This window comes from Lipophrys pholis (genome assembly GCF_963383615.2).
Source record: "Lipophrys pholis genome assembly, chromosome: 19".
NCBI classification, from domain to species: domain Eukaryota; kingdom Metazoa; phylum Chordata; class Actinopteri; order Blenniiformes; family Blenniidae; genus Lipophrys; species Lipophrys pholis.
In genome coordinates this window covers 11617591-11634659 of record NC_137647.1, presented here as the reverse complement: position 1 = coordinate 11634659, position 17069 = coordinate 11617591, and the positions used below count along the sequence as shown (strand labels likewise).

The window sequence follows — 17069 nt, the reverse complement described above, 5'->3', positions numbered from 1 at the left end:
GAATTGAAATGTTGAAGCTCGTGTCTTCGTTTGGTTTGGTTTCGTACTTGTCATCAAGTATGTTGTGGTGAATCCTGATCATTGGTTTCTGTGCGTGTGTGTGCCTGTCGCCTGTGTGCGTCAAACAAGCTGCTTTTTTTTTTGTGTGTTTTGGGAAACAATTCTTGTTGCCAGTTGTCTCAACCAAAACCTCAAATTTCATGGTTTATCCTCAAACGTTATTATTTTAATTACTGGTCAGACTGTCGGTTACGTTTGTCATGAATGCTTTGCTAACATTTGACTCTTATCTTTGTGTTGGTTTTTTTTTTTCTCAGATAACAGTGACCTAATCGCCTGCATGGTGGTCAGCAAAGATGGCGGCCAAGCTCAGCGCTTTCTGGCTGTAGACGTGTACCAGATGAGTCTGGTCGAACCAGAAACGAAGCGTCTCGGCTGGGGTGTGGTCAAGTTTGCCGGCCTCCTGCAAGTGAGAGAAAAGTGCTGTTAGAACGTCTTCCGGCTGAAAGCAACTCCCTCCCCAACACACATCATTACTTTTCATCCAATCTTCATCTCCTTGACCTCAACCTCGTGGCTAGCAGTTACTTTTTTTTTTTCTTCTTCCCGTCTTTCATTATTTCTTTTCATTCATTCCCTCGTGAGAAAAACGCTGAATCTTATGTGACGACGAGAATTCGAATGATCTTGCGTTACTGTCTCTCTGTGATGCAACAAGACTGAACATGCAAAGTCATACTTGCCGTCATGTCACTCGTACCCTGTAAGTGTTAGAAATGCTGAGTGTGCTGTTTCAACGGGCTTCCTTTTTGTTTTAAAATGTCATGGTCATCTTATATATATATATTTCATGTTATTTGAAACACATGCACTTTCTTTTCCCTTTTCCTTTCCGCCTCTGTCCGTTTGCACATCAAGTCGTCTTGACACCCATGTCGCCTCCCTCCGCCTTTCAGGACATGCAGGTGTCTGGCGTCGAGGACGACAGCAGAGCGCTGAACATCGTCATCCACAAACCCAGCTCCAACCCCCACGCCAAGCCCCTGCCCATCCTGCAGGCCAACTTCATCTTCGCCGACCACATCCGCTGCATCATCGCCAAGCAGAGGCTGGCGAAAGGTCGCATTCAAGCGCGCCGCATGAAAATGCAGAGGATTGCCGGTGCGTGAACAAGCCTTGACGTGATAGTCTAGAGAATACTTGCTGAGTGAGTTTGAAAGTGTTTTCTAGAAGAGGAGCAGCAGTATAATGAAAACGGTTTGTTTTTAAAGGATTTCTGAAACAAAGGTGCAAATAAAGCAGTACATACATACTATTAGCTTTAGTTAAACACAACTGCACCTCACAGTGAGAGAGAAAATCTCTGGTCCTCCTCCCCCCCGTGAGTCAGCGTGTGTTCGTACAATATGCAGCAGAGGTTTATTTACTTTTGTCTCCTGCAGGCTGTGGCTACTAAAGATTGTTCAAATCTCACAGTGTGGGGAAGCCTTTCACATTGAGAAGAAGACGGTACTATTCTCCTAAAGTCAACTCATCCCGTCAGAAATAAGTGTGAACTGATGTACTATATTTAGCAACATTGACAAATACTGTTAAACAGAAGTAATGACTATTCCATTCATTAAACGTGTCGGGCTTTCCCTTTGCCTAAAGAACTTTCCTTTAAACTATCTACATTTTGTCTGTTTAATTTTAGGTTTGGGGTTTTTATAAGCATTACACTGCTTCTGAGTTATTTAGATTTAGCCTGAATTACATCACTAATAGTGCAGTTTCTAATGTCAGAGGGTATCCTGAAGCGAAGCGGTTCTTTTCAGACTGGACTTACCCTCCACTCAGTTTTGATTCCCCCTTCTGATGACTTTTTTTTCTTTTTTTTCACACATTGCAACATTTACATAAATATGAAACCAATGTAAGACTTGAAAGCAGAAGCTATTTACGGTTATTTTGTTATCTGCATAGTCGCACATTCAAAAACATCCAACCGCCTTCTATACAGCTTTATCAGATGTAGTCAAACACAGAGAAACACTCACATCCACTCCTAAAGGCGATTTCGGGACTCCATTTAACTTCAAACACTGTTTTAGGACCGTGAAAGCAAATGAAGCACAGGAAGAACGTGCACACTTTACAAAAACCCAAACTAATAACTGGCGATATTCTCACTGTGAGATGAGACCGTTCCCCACTTCCATTCATAAACATGCCCTATATTCGATCAGGTCATAGTGAAAACCAAATGGATCTTTCACTGTAACACGAAGCTGCTCTGAGTGTCCGCGTACTCTGTGTGCAGCTTTGTTAGACCTGCCTGTGCAGCCCAGTGCGACGGAGGTGTTGGGTTTCGGTCAGACGGCCAACGCTTCGCCCAGTGGACTGCCGTTCCGGTTCTACGAGCAGTCGAGACGGGCGCCCAATGACCCCACAGCCAGCAGATCGGTCTTCGCCTCAGTGGATAAAGTACCAGGTGACGTGCAGGAACACTCCTCGGTTTTACCAGCTCATTACTTCAGACATAATCCTGTAGTGAACGCTCATGAGGGTTTCTTGGAGGAGAGGGTGTGTGTACATGGAAATGCTATCATTTGTTTTCATGAACTGAAAAAAAAAGTGCATCATGAAAACGGGAACTGGTTGCAGCAAAACTGGGTTTCCCTGGAAACTTTGTGATAACGGCGTGTAAATAAAAAAAACAAGTGTGTTTCATTTTGAGTGGCAGTTGAGAGTAAGACGAGACAGATCTGAAGACAAAACTACACACCTGCCGGGGTAAAACTAAAAGAAAACCCCCAACATGCTGTTCTTAGAAGGCTCATCAGAAGAAAACCGGACTCATTCCTTCATCTCCAAACTTCAAGTTTCAGTTGCCCTCAGGAAACCCAGAGCTTTCAGCTTGTGCTCTTTACCAACAAGCTGTGTTAATGTGTCTGTGTGTGTGTGTGTGTGCGTCTGTGCGTGTTGCACCGTCATCAGGTTTTGCAGTGGCTCATTGTGTGCCACAGCACAGTCCCTCCCCCCTCTCCTCCCCCTCTCCTCCGTCCAGTGGGAGTGGGAGCACTGGACGATGTGACTCTGTTACTGCGAGCACTATATCAGCTCAGAGCCCTACAGGTACACACACACACACACACACACACACACACACACACACAGCGTTTCACTATGAGAGGTTTAGTTTTTTAGCAGCAGTTTGGATCTATTGGGAAGAAAAGCATGAAAGTGCGCATTCTTAATCTACTTTGTGTGTTTTACATTTGCCTAACATTCACTTCTGAAGCATATGTACTGTATCATGTTTAAAATTCCCCCTCTTCTCTTCTAGAAGCTTCAGCTAAACTCACGGGCAGTAAAAACGTAGGGAAAGACTTCAATGCTTCAAATTTCTAAACACACCGACTCAGGATTTGTTTAGAAATGATCTCGGTTTCAGAAATGATGAGAATGCTGGAGGAATCTGATCGTTACAAGCATATACAGAAGAAGAAAAAAAAAAACTTTTCAGTCTTCACACTTGAATGGAGCTGAAATGTGAAGAATTTCTGAAAACTTCTGTGACTGTGATATACGTGCAGATACACTAAACCCACCGAAACCATGGCAGTTGAGTGTGGTGTACACCAATATACGAGGCCTATATGGGTCTACGTGTGTGGCGTAAATGCACACCTTGTACCCTTCAGAGCTGCGGTGTTCCCAGTACACTCGGTTCCTTCATGCTGTGCATTATTTGTGATGCGTGAACTAAGAAGTGTTGTCTGCCGTCATTCGAACAGCATTTGTGAATTCCATGAGATGAGTTGAAGATCTGAATGTTGACCAGAACAGCCAAAGTCATGGAGGGAAGATTTGATTTCTCAGAGATAAAGAATCAATTTAATTACTTTTGTGAGATTCGTCACAAACAGCCTAATTTCTTTTGTCGGTTTCCCTCTCAGTCTGAGTTGACGCACTCGATCATATCTCTGTACTCTTTCCCTAAATGTCCTCTCACCGATGTAAGTATCCACACGTAGTAGCTTACATTGTCGTGCTTATGTAGTTTAGAATAGTATAACTGTCAGTCGCTCTGCTGTCCCTGCTTGTAGTGCCTCTGTGTGGCTTAACGCATTCCACTGCGACCGCTCAGTCTTTACATCGAGAATCCATTTTTACATCGATAGTGATATTCAGTGGTGTTCAGAGTATCAACTGTAGTGGTGAAAGTGTTGAAAAAGGCTTTATTAAAATACTACATATGTTTGGTGGGTGGGTGGGTTCATTCGTTGTTCTGTGAGCTACAAGGAGCTGAAGAGTTGTGTGAAATGCATCATATGAGCCCTTTATTGAGGATTTCCCTTAATAAAAAGACTTTCCACCCGACAGGCTTTTTAAGCATTTTTGGGATTTCTCACCTCTTAACAGATTTTTGTCTCGTCTTAAAATTAAAGTGTCAAACTGACCACAGTCGCACACGTTTCATAATTTCTAACTCGATTTAATGGATGTTTTGATTGGATTTCTGTAGCTGGCCCAGACACTGTTTACGCTTATATTTCATCAGTGTCCTCGTTGTATGTTTTAAAGGAGGCTGCATTGTTGACACATTAACAGTGTTTCACCTCGCGGTAGGAAACGTGTCGTCCTCATTCTCTCTCCTGCCCTCCATAGATGACGCTACCTTTTTGGAGCACACTCCGCCCTCGTCCTCAGGTGGAGAAAGCGAAGGAGGAGGCGCGGGAGTAACGGTAATCTCCTCTGCTCCTTCGACCCCAGTGTCGGCTCCAGCGCTGGCGCCCAGCCTCACCCCGGCCTCGCAGCCCACCATCTCCCTCCTCACAGACAACAACGCCGACTCACTGAGTGTGGAGTCGCTCACGCTGCTGCCCCCCGCCGACTCGCCGCACCTTCACCCGTGCACTGGCCACGTGGCCGCAGCTCCCTCGCTCCAAAGGCCAGACGCCTCCATCATAGAGGAGGAGGAGGAGGAGGAGGGGGATCTGCAGGAGGACGCCGACTCGCCGCTGGATGAGACCGAGACGGATGCGACCGTCAAAGAGGAAACCACTGAGACGACGGAGATGGTCACACCCACCGACGAGGCTTCGGAGGAGCCGGAAGGCGACACCACGGAAGGTCAGCAGGCAGGTGAGGAGACGCCTGCAGAGTCTGACAGAGACGACGACGACGACGACGCGGCGGCCATCGAGTCCAAGGAGCAGAGCGAAGACGCGGCGATACACACTGAAACGCCTGACTCACCCGAGCTGGATTAGGAAACATGAACACGTTCACATTCATTCATGCACTGGTCTCACACAGTTACACACACACACACACACACACACACACACACACACACACACACACACACACACACACACACACACACACACACACACACACACACACACACACACAGAGGACGGTAAAGTGTGACAGATTTTGGCTGCAGAACGTTTCCACGTTACGGTCGAATGTGTGGTGTGAGTAGTCTAAGAGGCTTCTGGAGGCATCGCGGCATTTGTGTTTGCACATTACTGGCGGAGAGACACTGGTGGAACTCGACTGAAAGCTCAAAGCACATTTGGCTTTCTGTGTGCTCAAGCGTGCCGGAGCTCCTGCTCTTTGGCCACGCCTGCGTCAAGACGCACAACCAGCAAGTTTCTTTTGTTTGTTTTTTGGTTGTTTTGTTTTTTTTTACTCACTCTGATTGTGTATCAGCTCAAATACAAAGATACACGCGTCACATACTACTGCTGTGAGCTGTTCCATTCACTTTCTGACGATCTCGTTTTGTGTCTTACGTTCACTGAGCGGGTCGCCACGAATGTTTTGCAGTGGCGGCCTCTACTATGCTAATCACACGTGATTAACATACAACACACACCCACACACAAGTGGGACGCACTCGCCTTTTTTCAACGCTGCATGTTGGGTGCGTCAGCAGTTGCTGCCTCTTTAAACTGCCATTGGCAAAGTGTGAGTCTCCCTGAGTCCCGTTTTTATTCTCGCTTTCTCCTCTATAAAGTCTCCAGCTAGTTGTTTGTTTTTTGTTTGTTTTTTTACTTCTTGGTGTGTGAGAAATGTGTGACAGCATCAGAAAGGAAGGGCGCAGTGTTTGTCTTTAAACATATATTTAATGGTCGCTTGATGTCACAGCTCTTATTTCTATTTTGGGCCTTTTAACAAACATTTGGATCAGTTTATGTCAGGCTGCAACATGACGGCGTATCTTTCAATTTAAGCTTGTTTGAGTGTTGTATTTTTCTGAGAAACTACAGCAAGTTTTTCCATTTTCTCCTCGACATCCTTTTCACTACTGATTTCAAATTGACACCTCACAGGGGGGACAAAAAGTACATTTTGGGAGGTAAATCCACAGTCGGCACTGTGGATAATGGAAAAAGAGCGGGACGTTTTTTTTTTTTTAAGGCATAGTAACTTTATGCAATGTTAATTGGTGTATCTCACAAGTCGGCCCAGTCTGTAAGTATACATGCTACTAAAAAGTGAAGTATTTTTGATAACATTAGAAGAAAAGATATTTTTTGTGAGTGAAATCGGACAGGTTATTAGAGTTCTATGCGGTATGTTGCAGGCTGTGTGTTTGGAAAGACGTGCCCGTTTCCACGGCGGGAAATGACAACACCTGCACTTCACATCTGGAAACACACACACACGGGCCGAATGTATCTGCTGGTGTCACCCGAGACGCTGGCGTCGGTTTTATTCTGTATGCATGTGAGGATTTTAGATTTAGTTGATCATTGCTCGAAAACAGGAGTGGAGGTTCCTCTTTGATTTTTGTCCATTAAACCGCTTGTAAACATTCCAAACTCCCCGGGGAAAGAAAAGTAGGAAATAAAAAAAAAAAAAAAAAGCTTTCCAGAGAGCACTGAAAGTGTTACCGAACTGTAGGCCAGCTGTTGCGGGTAAATCACACTAGGGTGAGGACACTTTTGAGTTTTTTTCTGTAACAATATGCTGCTCCGAGGTCGCTGCCAACCGGCACACCTCGCCTCTGTAATCGGATGAGCGAAGCTTTACTCCTGCAATAATCCTTGAGAGCAAACCAATCAGGGGAGAGATGAATGTAAACGGGGAAACCTCCCTCTCTGCGGTGTTGGGTCGTGAATGACGTGATTCAGTTTTAACAGGCTCAACAAAGCACAGTCGGTGTCTCTGGAGCATACACTTTCTTTTTCTCGCTTTCCCCCCTCGTCCACCCCCCCCCCCCGTGCCATTGTCACACAGCTGAAGTCTTAACGCTCGATCACTCTTTATTTTTTAACGCTGTACAGGCTTTAAAGAGTTTATAAGTGAGAAATTCAGAGCAATACTGTTAGTTTTGAGTCCCGTCTCTTTAATATTTCCGTCGTGCTTTTGTAAATCGCAGCAGAATGATAGTGACGATCACTGACGTGCTGAAGAGGCTTGGCGCAGCGTGGTGACGTCTGAGAACACCCTGTGTCGAGCTTCCATTATTAAGTCTTTGATTGTAGTGTGTTTGTATGCTATGTATATGCTTTTGAGTTTTTGAAACCTGTAATTATTATTAATGAACTGAAACAGAGGAATAAATAAAGAACTGCAATAAATTATTCTACTATACAACTGTGGCCGTGTGTACTTCATTCATGTGTTTGCAGATGGGTAGAAGAGATTATTTAGCTTTAGGGGTTCAACTATTGAAGCAAGAAAAACTGCAAGCTCTGCAGGTGACAGGAAATTTTTTTTAAAATAAAACAAGCAAACACAGTTGACGTGCAACAGAAATGCATGGATGGTGAAACTCGGTGAAGCTCAGTGATTTAGTTTCCTGGAGTCTAAACCTATAGCACTTTCACTAAGAAAATGGTCAACTGGCTATACAGCATATTTCCCAAACACCTGAGGCTGTATTCAATGTAAAAAAAACAAACCATAAAATGAACGTTTTATTGTTATAAGAATATGATCAACTATCAGATGTTAAAAGTGAGAATTGACCGTTTTGTAGAAAAAATATCACATTTTGAATTGGATGGCAGCAACATGTCAAAGTTGGACTGTTAATAAGTAATTAACAGTCAAACACCTCAGACAAAGCTTTAGTGTGTGTGTGTGTGTGTGTGTGTGTGTGTGTGTGTGTGTGTGTGTGTGTGTGTGTGTGTGTGTGTGTGTGTGTGTGTGTGTGTGTGTGTGTGTGTGTGTGTGTGTGTGTGTGTGTGTGTGTGTGTGTGTGTGTGTGTGCGCTCTCTCAGTTCATCATGTGGTCGTTGCACTTTCCACCTTTCAGTCGTGTCTGTGGCTGCTTGCATGAGGCCTCAGTCATTTTGTGGTCTACGCACGGTTCCTCTCTTCAGGGAAGTCTGGTTGTGTGTGCGTAAACGTGAAATAGTTCCAGTTACTGCAGCGATAATGTCTGTGTGTGTGTGTGTGTGTGTGTGTGTGTGTTTTCTGCACCCAACCACAATCATAGCACTAATGGAGGTTTGACACCTCTGAAGATTTAACCTGTGCTGTGGAGGTTCGCCTGTCTGCCTTACATTTAATATTTTAGAACTATTTGTTGTGTTATACGTCAGTGTCGACACTTGTTAAAGGAACCGTTCACCACTGTATAGAGCTGATTTCAACACAGGGAGTGAAAACTGTGGGAAAAGGATTACTGAATACAACAAATGTATCTTACTACTAGGGAGGTTCCAGGAAGTTGTAGCATGCAGTTAAGAGCACCTGACTTTTTAAAAGCACCGTGCAGACGTTTCACTTTTGTTTCTGTCGGAGTGACTGATTAAACCAACATGATATTATGGGTTAATTATTGAGCTTCAATGGTGCCACCAAAACACACCGATGGCATTAAGCCAAAAGTAATCGTTGGAACAGTAAAAGCACGACGAGCTGTGAGTGAAAAGTGTCGCGGACGTTGATAAAGTTGTGAATGTTCTTTAATAAATGAAGTCAGCGCAACATTTCTTCACAAGTGCTTAGTAATGTCCAAGTGGTTTCATTTACATATCCAATACATTTAGCTGAATCCTGTGTTTACATTCCTGTTCATTATCTCTCTACGCTTGTCTTTTTTTTTTTTTTTTGTTATCCACAAGAAACACAGATGGACCGACACGCAGAGCCAAACGAGGGACATCAGGTTTACACCTAAGCCACCGGGTGCAGACAATCACACACTCGGCACAGGCGAAATCAGACGCGAGGAGAGAAAGTCAGAATCTCAAAACAACCACAGGAGGCAAAACGTGACCCACGGCACAGCAGGAACAGAAGAAAGAAAGACGCTGGACCAAACACACGGTTGGCCATCGCTCCCAGTGTCTCCCGTTAAACGGCTTCATGGAAAAACTGCATTTAAGATGAATAACTTCCAGCTATCTTTATACCAAAAACAACCGCAGCTCATAAAGATTGACAGAGATGAACAAACGCTGGTCTTCTCTCTTGCCTCAGACCCCCTCCTCCGCTCTACCTGAGCGCCGATTGCACTCACGTGAGCAGCTTTTTACCCTTTCTGTAGAGGTTACGCATTGCCAAAGTGGCTAAATCCCTGGAGAGAAATGGAGTTTCCCAAAAACTTCCAACTTCGTCTAAAACAAACATTTAGCGCTGAAATGCTGTTTCACTGTGGGCATTTTATAATTTATATTGTCCTTTGTGCTTTTACAAAAACCACTGCATCAATTCTCGACAAATGTCCATATTGTGCAACTCAGAGAGAAAGATGAGGTGGTTTCTGGTGTCAGGGCCAAACAGTAGAATGTTTTTTTCTTTTAGTCAATGGCCAGAAAGACAATGAACTTCCAAACTTTCAGCACTTTTTGGCCAGAGAAGGTCAATGATCATTGTTTAGAACTGACGGCCAATATATCCGCAAAGTTCCCAGCAAGTATGTTATCTTGCTGTGCAGTCTGAGATGTGACTAGAAAGTGGCTAGAGTTGGAAGGAATAGGAAGTGGATGACTAATGGGACTTCAGGGAATTACCTTTCTCCTTAGCTCTTTAAGTGTGAACTGGTTTGTGATAACAGGAAAGGCTTGTTTGAAAAAAGAAGAAGCAGGTATTCACACATTGTTAGAATCTCTTTCATTTAAACAAAAACTCCCACTGAAAGCTAAAGGATTCCCCGGGGGCACCTTCCTCTTCAGGTGTCAGCTTTCTGTTGACGAGTGTCAGCTGATAGGCTCACATTACTACACTTCACCTTTCACTTCTCAAAATAGTTGGGAATGTCCTAAACGCCCCAAAAACTGTGAACGAAACTTCTACGTTTGATTCACCGATTAGCAGGACCCCACAAGAACGCACACACACACACACACACACACACACACACACACACACACACACACACACACACACACACACACAGACAGACAGACACACATGCACAGAGTTTGAGGTAAAGCTTCACAAAGTGTGTATTTGATCAAACTTATGTGAGGTGAGATATTAATATCACAGTACTGACTCATGTTCCTGTGTGTGTGTGACTTGCCACCAAGGAGCAGCTCCTCTTGCACTGATCTACTTTCACACACCCAAAGAGTCTAAACATGGAGTGTGTGTGTGTGTGTGTGTGTGTGTGTGTGTGTGTGTGTGTGTGTGTGTGTGTGTGTGTGTGTGTGTGTGTGTGTGTGTGTGTGTGTGTGCGCGCGCGCGCGTGTGCGTGTGTGCGTGCGTGTTAACTAGTATCTAGATTCAAAAAGGAAGTGATAGGAGATGTGAAAAGGTTATGACGTCAGTGTAGAAATTAAATTCTTCATTACAGTGAGAGAGTGACGCATGTTCTCAAAAAGTCCATGAAATAACAAGATTTGGCCGGTTTGATGCCAGATAAGCTCATGGGAGTCACACCACTGATCTTCTCTGCTATGAATGGATTACATTGACCTGCTGTGTTGTCATGGTGACGAGACTCTTCCTTCTTTTTGTGATAATGCTAACGTGGGAGGCAATTTAACTAAACAAACAATTGTTGTTGTTTTTTTTTACTCGCCCATAGTTAAGTACAGAGTGATGGACAAGAAATAACATTGTCATAGCTCATATTAGCAAACAAATGATTTGTAATTTCTGCCCGAGGGGATCTTAAGAGTGTGACGATGATTTGATGAAGCGAGACATCATGGGAGTTGCTGTTGTTTCGCACCCCGTCACTAATGAAAAGCTCCGGGCATCTCACATGAGCTGATTATCAAAAATACTGTTCATTTACACTCACAATAAGCTCTCTCCTTCTTTAACAGGCATTCAGAAAGTCTTCATTCTCTTTTTTCTCTGAATATAATTCTTTTCCTGTAGCGCCACTGTCGATTCCTATTTCTACGTTATGTTTACTGAGTAGTATGCATGGGAATTGGGTAATTTGTGAACCAATCACTGTTTTTGCTGGCCATCTTGTTTTAGATATTACTACGTTAGGCAGATTGCAAAAAAGAAGAAGGAAGATTTCACCCAAACTTGACAGTTTCGTAAGATTTTTGTCTAAAAAAAAAAAAAAAAAGCTGAAGCGCTGTCGACAGTGTTCCAGTGTGTTGTCATCACTTCACAGGCGGCATGGCATGAACTAATGCCGAGAACAAACGACATCATTTCCAATCAGTCTTGCAATTGAGAAAAATTAAGAACATGGTGGGTTTTCCTCTAGAAAGTTGTAAATCCTTCTTCAAGTTGTCTGTTGGTTTGTTCCCGTCCTGTTTAGTGGTCTGGGCAGAGCTGTTTAGCTCTCCCCCTACCTGTGCCCTCCTCTTCCTGTGACCTATGCTCTCTAACCCATGCGACCTGTCCCCAAGTTACCGCCACTTATAATAATTTGCCGTGCAGACAAATGTACACGTTTGTAAAGTCGGCGAGGCGACATTATGCTTCCTCTGTGTCAGGTATAAGCAGGGAGTGTAAGGAGCTGAAACAAACTGAAATGAAGGTACAGTGCGGCAGAACCAGCATGGAGACCAGATGGTGGAAGGCCTCCTGCCATCAGGTCATATGATCATAAGAAAATCTGAAAAAAAGATCCTGTAAAGCCTGATTTGGTGGCGTATCGCTGCCACTAAGGTTTGGTTGGTCTCCAAAACCCCACCTCCTGCCTCCAATGCCTTTCTGTGCATCAATAAAGAAGAGGTGGAGGCTCAGCTCCCTTTTCCGGTTCTTGCGATCAGTCAGGGTGTCAAAGGCTGGATTCTTTGCCTCTGTTTATAAAAAACAACAAAAAAAACCAGACATGTAAGTTCATATGCTGATGAATCCTTTGTGTGTTCATGTCCTCAGGTCTCATACTGGTATGATTGATTTATCCTCAGATGAGCTTTCAGCTGGGCTCTGATCAGACAGACGGGATCAGAAAAGAAAACACTGAGTACCTTTGCACACACACACACACACACACACACACACACACACACACACACACACACACACACACACACACACACACACACACACACACACACACACACACACACACACACACACACACACACACACACCTATGAGTCATAACTTCAACCCCGGTAGAACTATCTGCTCATTGTTGTAACACTCATTTTAAAAAAATGGGACATTTCATGTGATGAAATCTCATCACCAGACATTGCTGCTCTTTAATCGGCCGGTTTCCATATTCGGCATGTTATTTTTATCTTTGTGTATTCTACTTTTTACTAATAAGGACTACACTTTTAACTACGACTTTAATCTAACATAGTCAAACCACTCACCCCATAAATTTCCCACTTCCTCTTGAGGAAATTTTAATTTGTAGTCAGTCCGCCACACACACACACACACACACACACACACACACACACACACACACACACACACACACACACACACACACACACACACACACACACACACACACATTACGTGTCACCCCTGCCCCTGTTTCTGGTAAGTGTCTGTCTAAGTGTAAAGGTTCATTTACTACCAAAGTAACCCCACCCACATGACACCCTGCATTACAGATATGAATCACTCTGATGACAATACTGTACACTTCCCTCCACTGGTACTGTCTGCCCGCCTCCTCTCTTCACAATGACAAAGCACAGACAGTGAGTGAATGTAAGGGGGCGTGTTCGCCCGCCCAGTCCTTTTTCTTCCACTCCCACCTTTCAAACGGCGTGACTTCAGCTGAGAAACAAAGTCAATGCACAGCACACAAGTACCTTTAAATAATTTTTTATTTCAAATATATTAAAAAGTCAAAAATAAAATGTCTAAAAATATTGATTTTATAAAAACATGACCAACTGATTTAAATACCACCAATATATGAAGAAAATACAGTTCAGAAAGGATAAACACCACCAGATACAGTACATCTAATCATCAAATCTGAAGTACCAGTACAGCAGACAACAAAAGGGCATCAGACAATGGCTGAACCTTCAGAGCCAACATTCATGTGCAATGTAAACATGAAGCAACATTAGAGTTTTAAAAATCTGCTACGAACCTCCATCTTACATCTAGTTCCGCTGTTTGCGGATATTTTAATCCCACCTTCCACCATGCCACTATGAATCTATAATTCTGCTCTCTTGGCAACCTTTGACCCTTCCCCCTTTTTGAAATAACAACAGTTGTCTCTTTCGGTTCAGTTTTAAATCGACTCAGTCCATAGTTTTCTCTTAATGCAGTAAATTCCAATGTTTGAACTAAAGGATGCTCCGCCCAAATGCAAGTGGAAACTTGAGTTCCAGAGGTAAAGGCGGTCGCCATGTTAAGCGAGATCCCCGTCTCATTGGACACTCTCTTCGCCTCATTGTGGTCAGAATGTCTCTTCTCAAACAATGGTTTTGTTTGTAACCACCGTGATTCAGTCTTAATCGCCGACGCATGGTGACCAGGCATGGACAGACCCTCTGCTTCGTAGCTACTTGGTAAAAGCTGCCTTCTTGAAATGAAAAATAAAGTCAAGAGTTTACAAAACAAGCAGCTCAAAGAATGAAGGGGAATTCCAACAGAAACTCTTGGACCACATGTGTGAGTGGAAGGTCCAAAATCCGACCTCCGCCGCCACACTGCTCCAGAATGCGCTTCCTGCACAGCTCCTGCAGCGTCGGCTTCCATTTCCTGTACGGGGCACTCAGGCTCTTCTTAGGAGAGTTGACGTAGTACTCCAAGAGGGCAAACAGTGTAGGGAAGGAGCGCTCGTTACCCGCCAGTGAGAACTTCTGCTGCTTGTAGTCAATACGCACACTGGCCGGCCCGCTCTTGGCGTGGTAGGACAATGTGAAGAAGACGTCTTTCTGACGGCTGTCGCGGATGAGGAAGCTGCCAAGCGGGGCGTCCCGCAGCATGCGGTGTGCGTCCTCCACTCCCAGGGGGCCCCAGTAGAAGCCGCTGTGCTCGAGCTTGGCAGCGGTGTCCGTGATGATCTTGCAATCCTCCTTGCTGGAGAAGGTTGGGAAGTGGGTCAGATAGACGGAGGGGATGGATCTCAGGTTCTGGTCCGTGTCGGCCGGATGCAGCCCGGACTTGGTGTGAAGTGACAGCGATGATGTGGAGGAAGACGAGGACGAGGCAGAGGAAAGGGATGAGGACGAGGAGAATGAAGATGAGGATGATGAGGATGATGATGATGATGATGATGACGAAGATGAGCTTGACAAGTGGGTCTTGCCATGGCCTTCCACTGTGCTGTCGGCTACCATCCTACAGCGGAGAGAGTCCCCAAGCCCTCTCCCATCTCTAACCACCACACTGACATCCTGGACAAAGACAGAGAAGAAAAGGGTTATTAATGGACTGTTAATAAGTAATTAACAGTCAAACACCTCAGACAAAGCTTTAGTGTGTGTGTGTGTGTGTGTGTGTGTGTGTGTGTGTGTGTGTGTGTGTGTGTGTGTGTGTGTGTGTGTGTGTGTGTGTGTGTGTGCGTGCGTGCACTCAATATTCAGCAACTGTCTGTCCATGGTGAGATTGTGGTTTGGCTTTTACACAATCAGCGCCAATGTCAGCCACAGGCAGTGGAATTACACGCGCGCACACACGCACGCGCATATACGCTCACACACACACAGTTACATATACAATTCTGGAGCCAGACAAGACCTGCTGAAAATATCTGTCTACGTATGAGATGATTGTTGTATCCTTCTTGTTCACTGTGACCGATCTAAAACTTGCGCTACAAGTTAAGAGGAACTGTCCCTGAATTCCAGGAAAAGAAAATGATTAACAGCGGACGATGCCTGGAGCAATTTGGGGATTTTATTTTTCAATCTTAAAAGTCAATCACACGTTTAAGCCAAAGTAGAGTAGCTTTACTATAACTCCTGCTTTAAGAAAAGTTAACCAGACATAGTTGTGCTATAATAACTCCTTCATATAAATGATAGACATCAGCTCTAACCAGCAGACGCCACCTCTCAGGTGATTGGCGTTATTAAACTGGAATAGATTGACGAGTAATACGAGATCAAATTAGATTTAGACGAGTTAATAAAGTGTCCAGTATAGTGCCTCTCAGACTAGTTATACTGGATTGGTCAATCTTGCTGAGGTGACCAGGTAAACGCACGGACAAAAGCCTGACGGTCATGTTAAGGAGATATCCAGGTGTCACAAGATTAAGAAGATTAAGAGGCTTTATTGCCATTGTGCAGAATAACCTCTGTGGCGGAGAGAGAAACTTGATCTGCAGCACGGTAACACATTTTAATTCGAACCAGCCAAAATCAGTGGCTGGAACGTCCTCGTCAGTTCCCCCCACAGGACCACCGGCTCGGAGTGAAAAGACTCACCGTGTCGCTGTAACCGCAGAATTCGTTTGGCTTTGTAATCCCAGATTGTGGGAATGTGCACAGGCAAGGTTAGAATCCTGAAGGAATGGCAGCCTTCAGACAGGATGGTTGCATGTCCGAGGATCCTCCCGCAGCCTGTCACAGACCGTCTGCCGGCGTCCAGCCCGGGGAGCCTTTATATACTCGGCTTGCTCGCTGCAGCGAAAGTGAAACTTATCGTCGCTCCGCCCTCACCCTAAAGGGCGTTTACAGAAAGACATCTAGTTCTAGTAACCAGAGCTGGTGTGTTTTTCTTCTTCTTTTTTTCTATCTTCTTGTAGGTTTTATTATACTGTGAGCATTGTAATCAGAGAGGCTGCAGAACACTATTGACTCTGGTTATTCCTAAGTGTGGCTGTTTGGATGAGTTTTGCGTCGTCTGGAATAATAATGGGTTCAATATGTCCCAGTACACTGTGATATAGTGTGTTTGCACGTTTACCTTACAGTGACTTTACACAAGTCCCCTTTTTCGTGCGGTTTGCATGTTCTCCCTGAGCGCCCCAGTTTCCTCACGCAACCCCAAAAACATGCATTACCGGTGAATGTCTGACTTTCAATTAAGTTTTGACTGTCTCTTTGTGTTTCCCTGTAATGTCCTGCCTCCACCCGGAGTCAGCTTCCCGTCAGCCCCAGCGCCCTGCTGGAAGAACAATACAGTTTGTTAAATGCAAATGACATCCATCAGACAAAAACACAGAGCAAAATACAAAAAACTTGACCGATGCTGAACGGGGTCATTGACATACACAACATGTTGCGTTTGGATAATAAATTAAACATATTTATTCAGTATTTATTAGAGTACGGTACAACGTGTGGCTCAGCTTCAGTAGTCCTGCATGTTGATGTCAGCGGATTGGCCTTGCACCAAGTTGTTTACTCTAGAATCTATCCAGTTCATCTCTATTATTGTCTCTATAAAACAGAACGCATGCTGATAAGGATTCATCTCAGGATTATGGCGTACTTTGTATAAACCCCACCCCATTTAGATATCAAGCTCCTCTTCTGATAAATTGTCTTCTATACCAGCAGTACCTAACTGGTTTGTGGTTGCATCTGACAAAGAAAATTGTAATATTGACCCTTTTCTTAAAGCTGCAGATCCCAGAAACGGCCTCTATTGCTTGTATTTTCAAACCTGGTGATTCTGTATGGTTGTTCAAGCAGTTGTGCCCATCAGTTTTGGCCTGAATGAACAAAAGACAGTGTGGAAAGGAGGCAGTTCGCCCAACGCGGATAGTACAAGATGATCCCAAAATCATGAGCAAATATTTGTTTTTGTAAGGA

At 44.3% G+C, this 17069-nt stretch overlaps 2 protein-coding genes across 3 annotated transcripts in view; one reads left to right on the top strand and one right to left on the bottom strand.

Annotated features, from left to right (window-relative positions):
• Positions 1-6898, top strand: part of clec16a (C-type lectin domain containing 16A) — a 35401-nt gene extending 28503 nt beyond the window's left edge. For both annotated transcript variants that reach the window (XM_080488680.1, XM_080488679.1), the window contains 5 exons: positions 318-469; positions 957-1161; positions 2303-2473; positions 2980-3117; positions 4654-6898. In XM_080488680.1, the coding sequence (XP_080344806.1) occupies positions 318-469; positions 957-1161; positions 2303-2473; positions 2980-3117; positions 4654-5258 (1271 nt within the window). In that variant the 3' untranslated portion in view covers positions 5259-6898. The remainder of the gene's footprint in view (positions 1-317; positions 470-956; positions 1162-2302; positions 2474-2979; positions 3118-4653) is intronic.
• A 6255-nt stretch (positions 6899-13153) lies between these two features.
• Positions 13154-15888, bottom strand: socs1a (suppressor of cytokine signaling 1a). The gene is made up of 2 exons (XM_080488662.1): positions 15738-15888; positions 13154-14702 (listed from the first exon to the last, which is right to left on the bottom strand). The coding sequence occupies exon 2, from the start codon at positions 14643-14645 to the stop codon at positions 13929-13931; it is 717 nt and encodes a 238-aa protein (XP_080344788.1). The 5' UTR covers positions 14646-14702; positions 15738-15888; the 3' UTR covers positions 13154-13928.
• Between the last annotated feature and the right edge of the window lie 1181 nt (positions 15889-17069).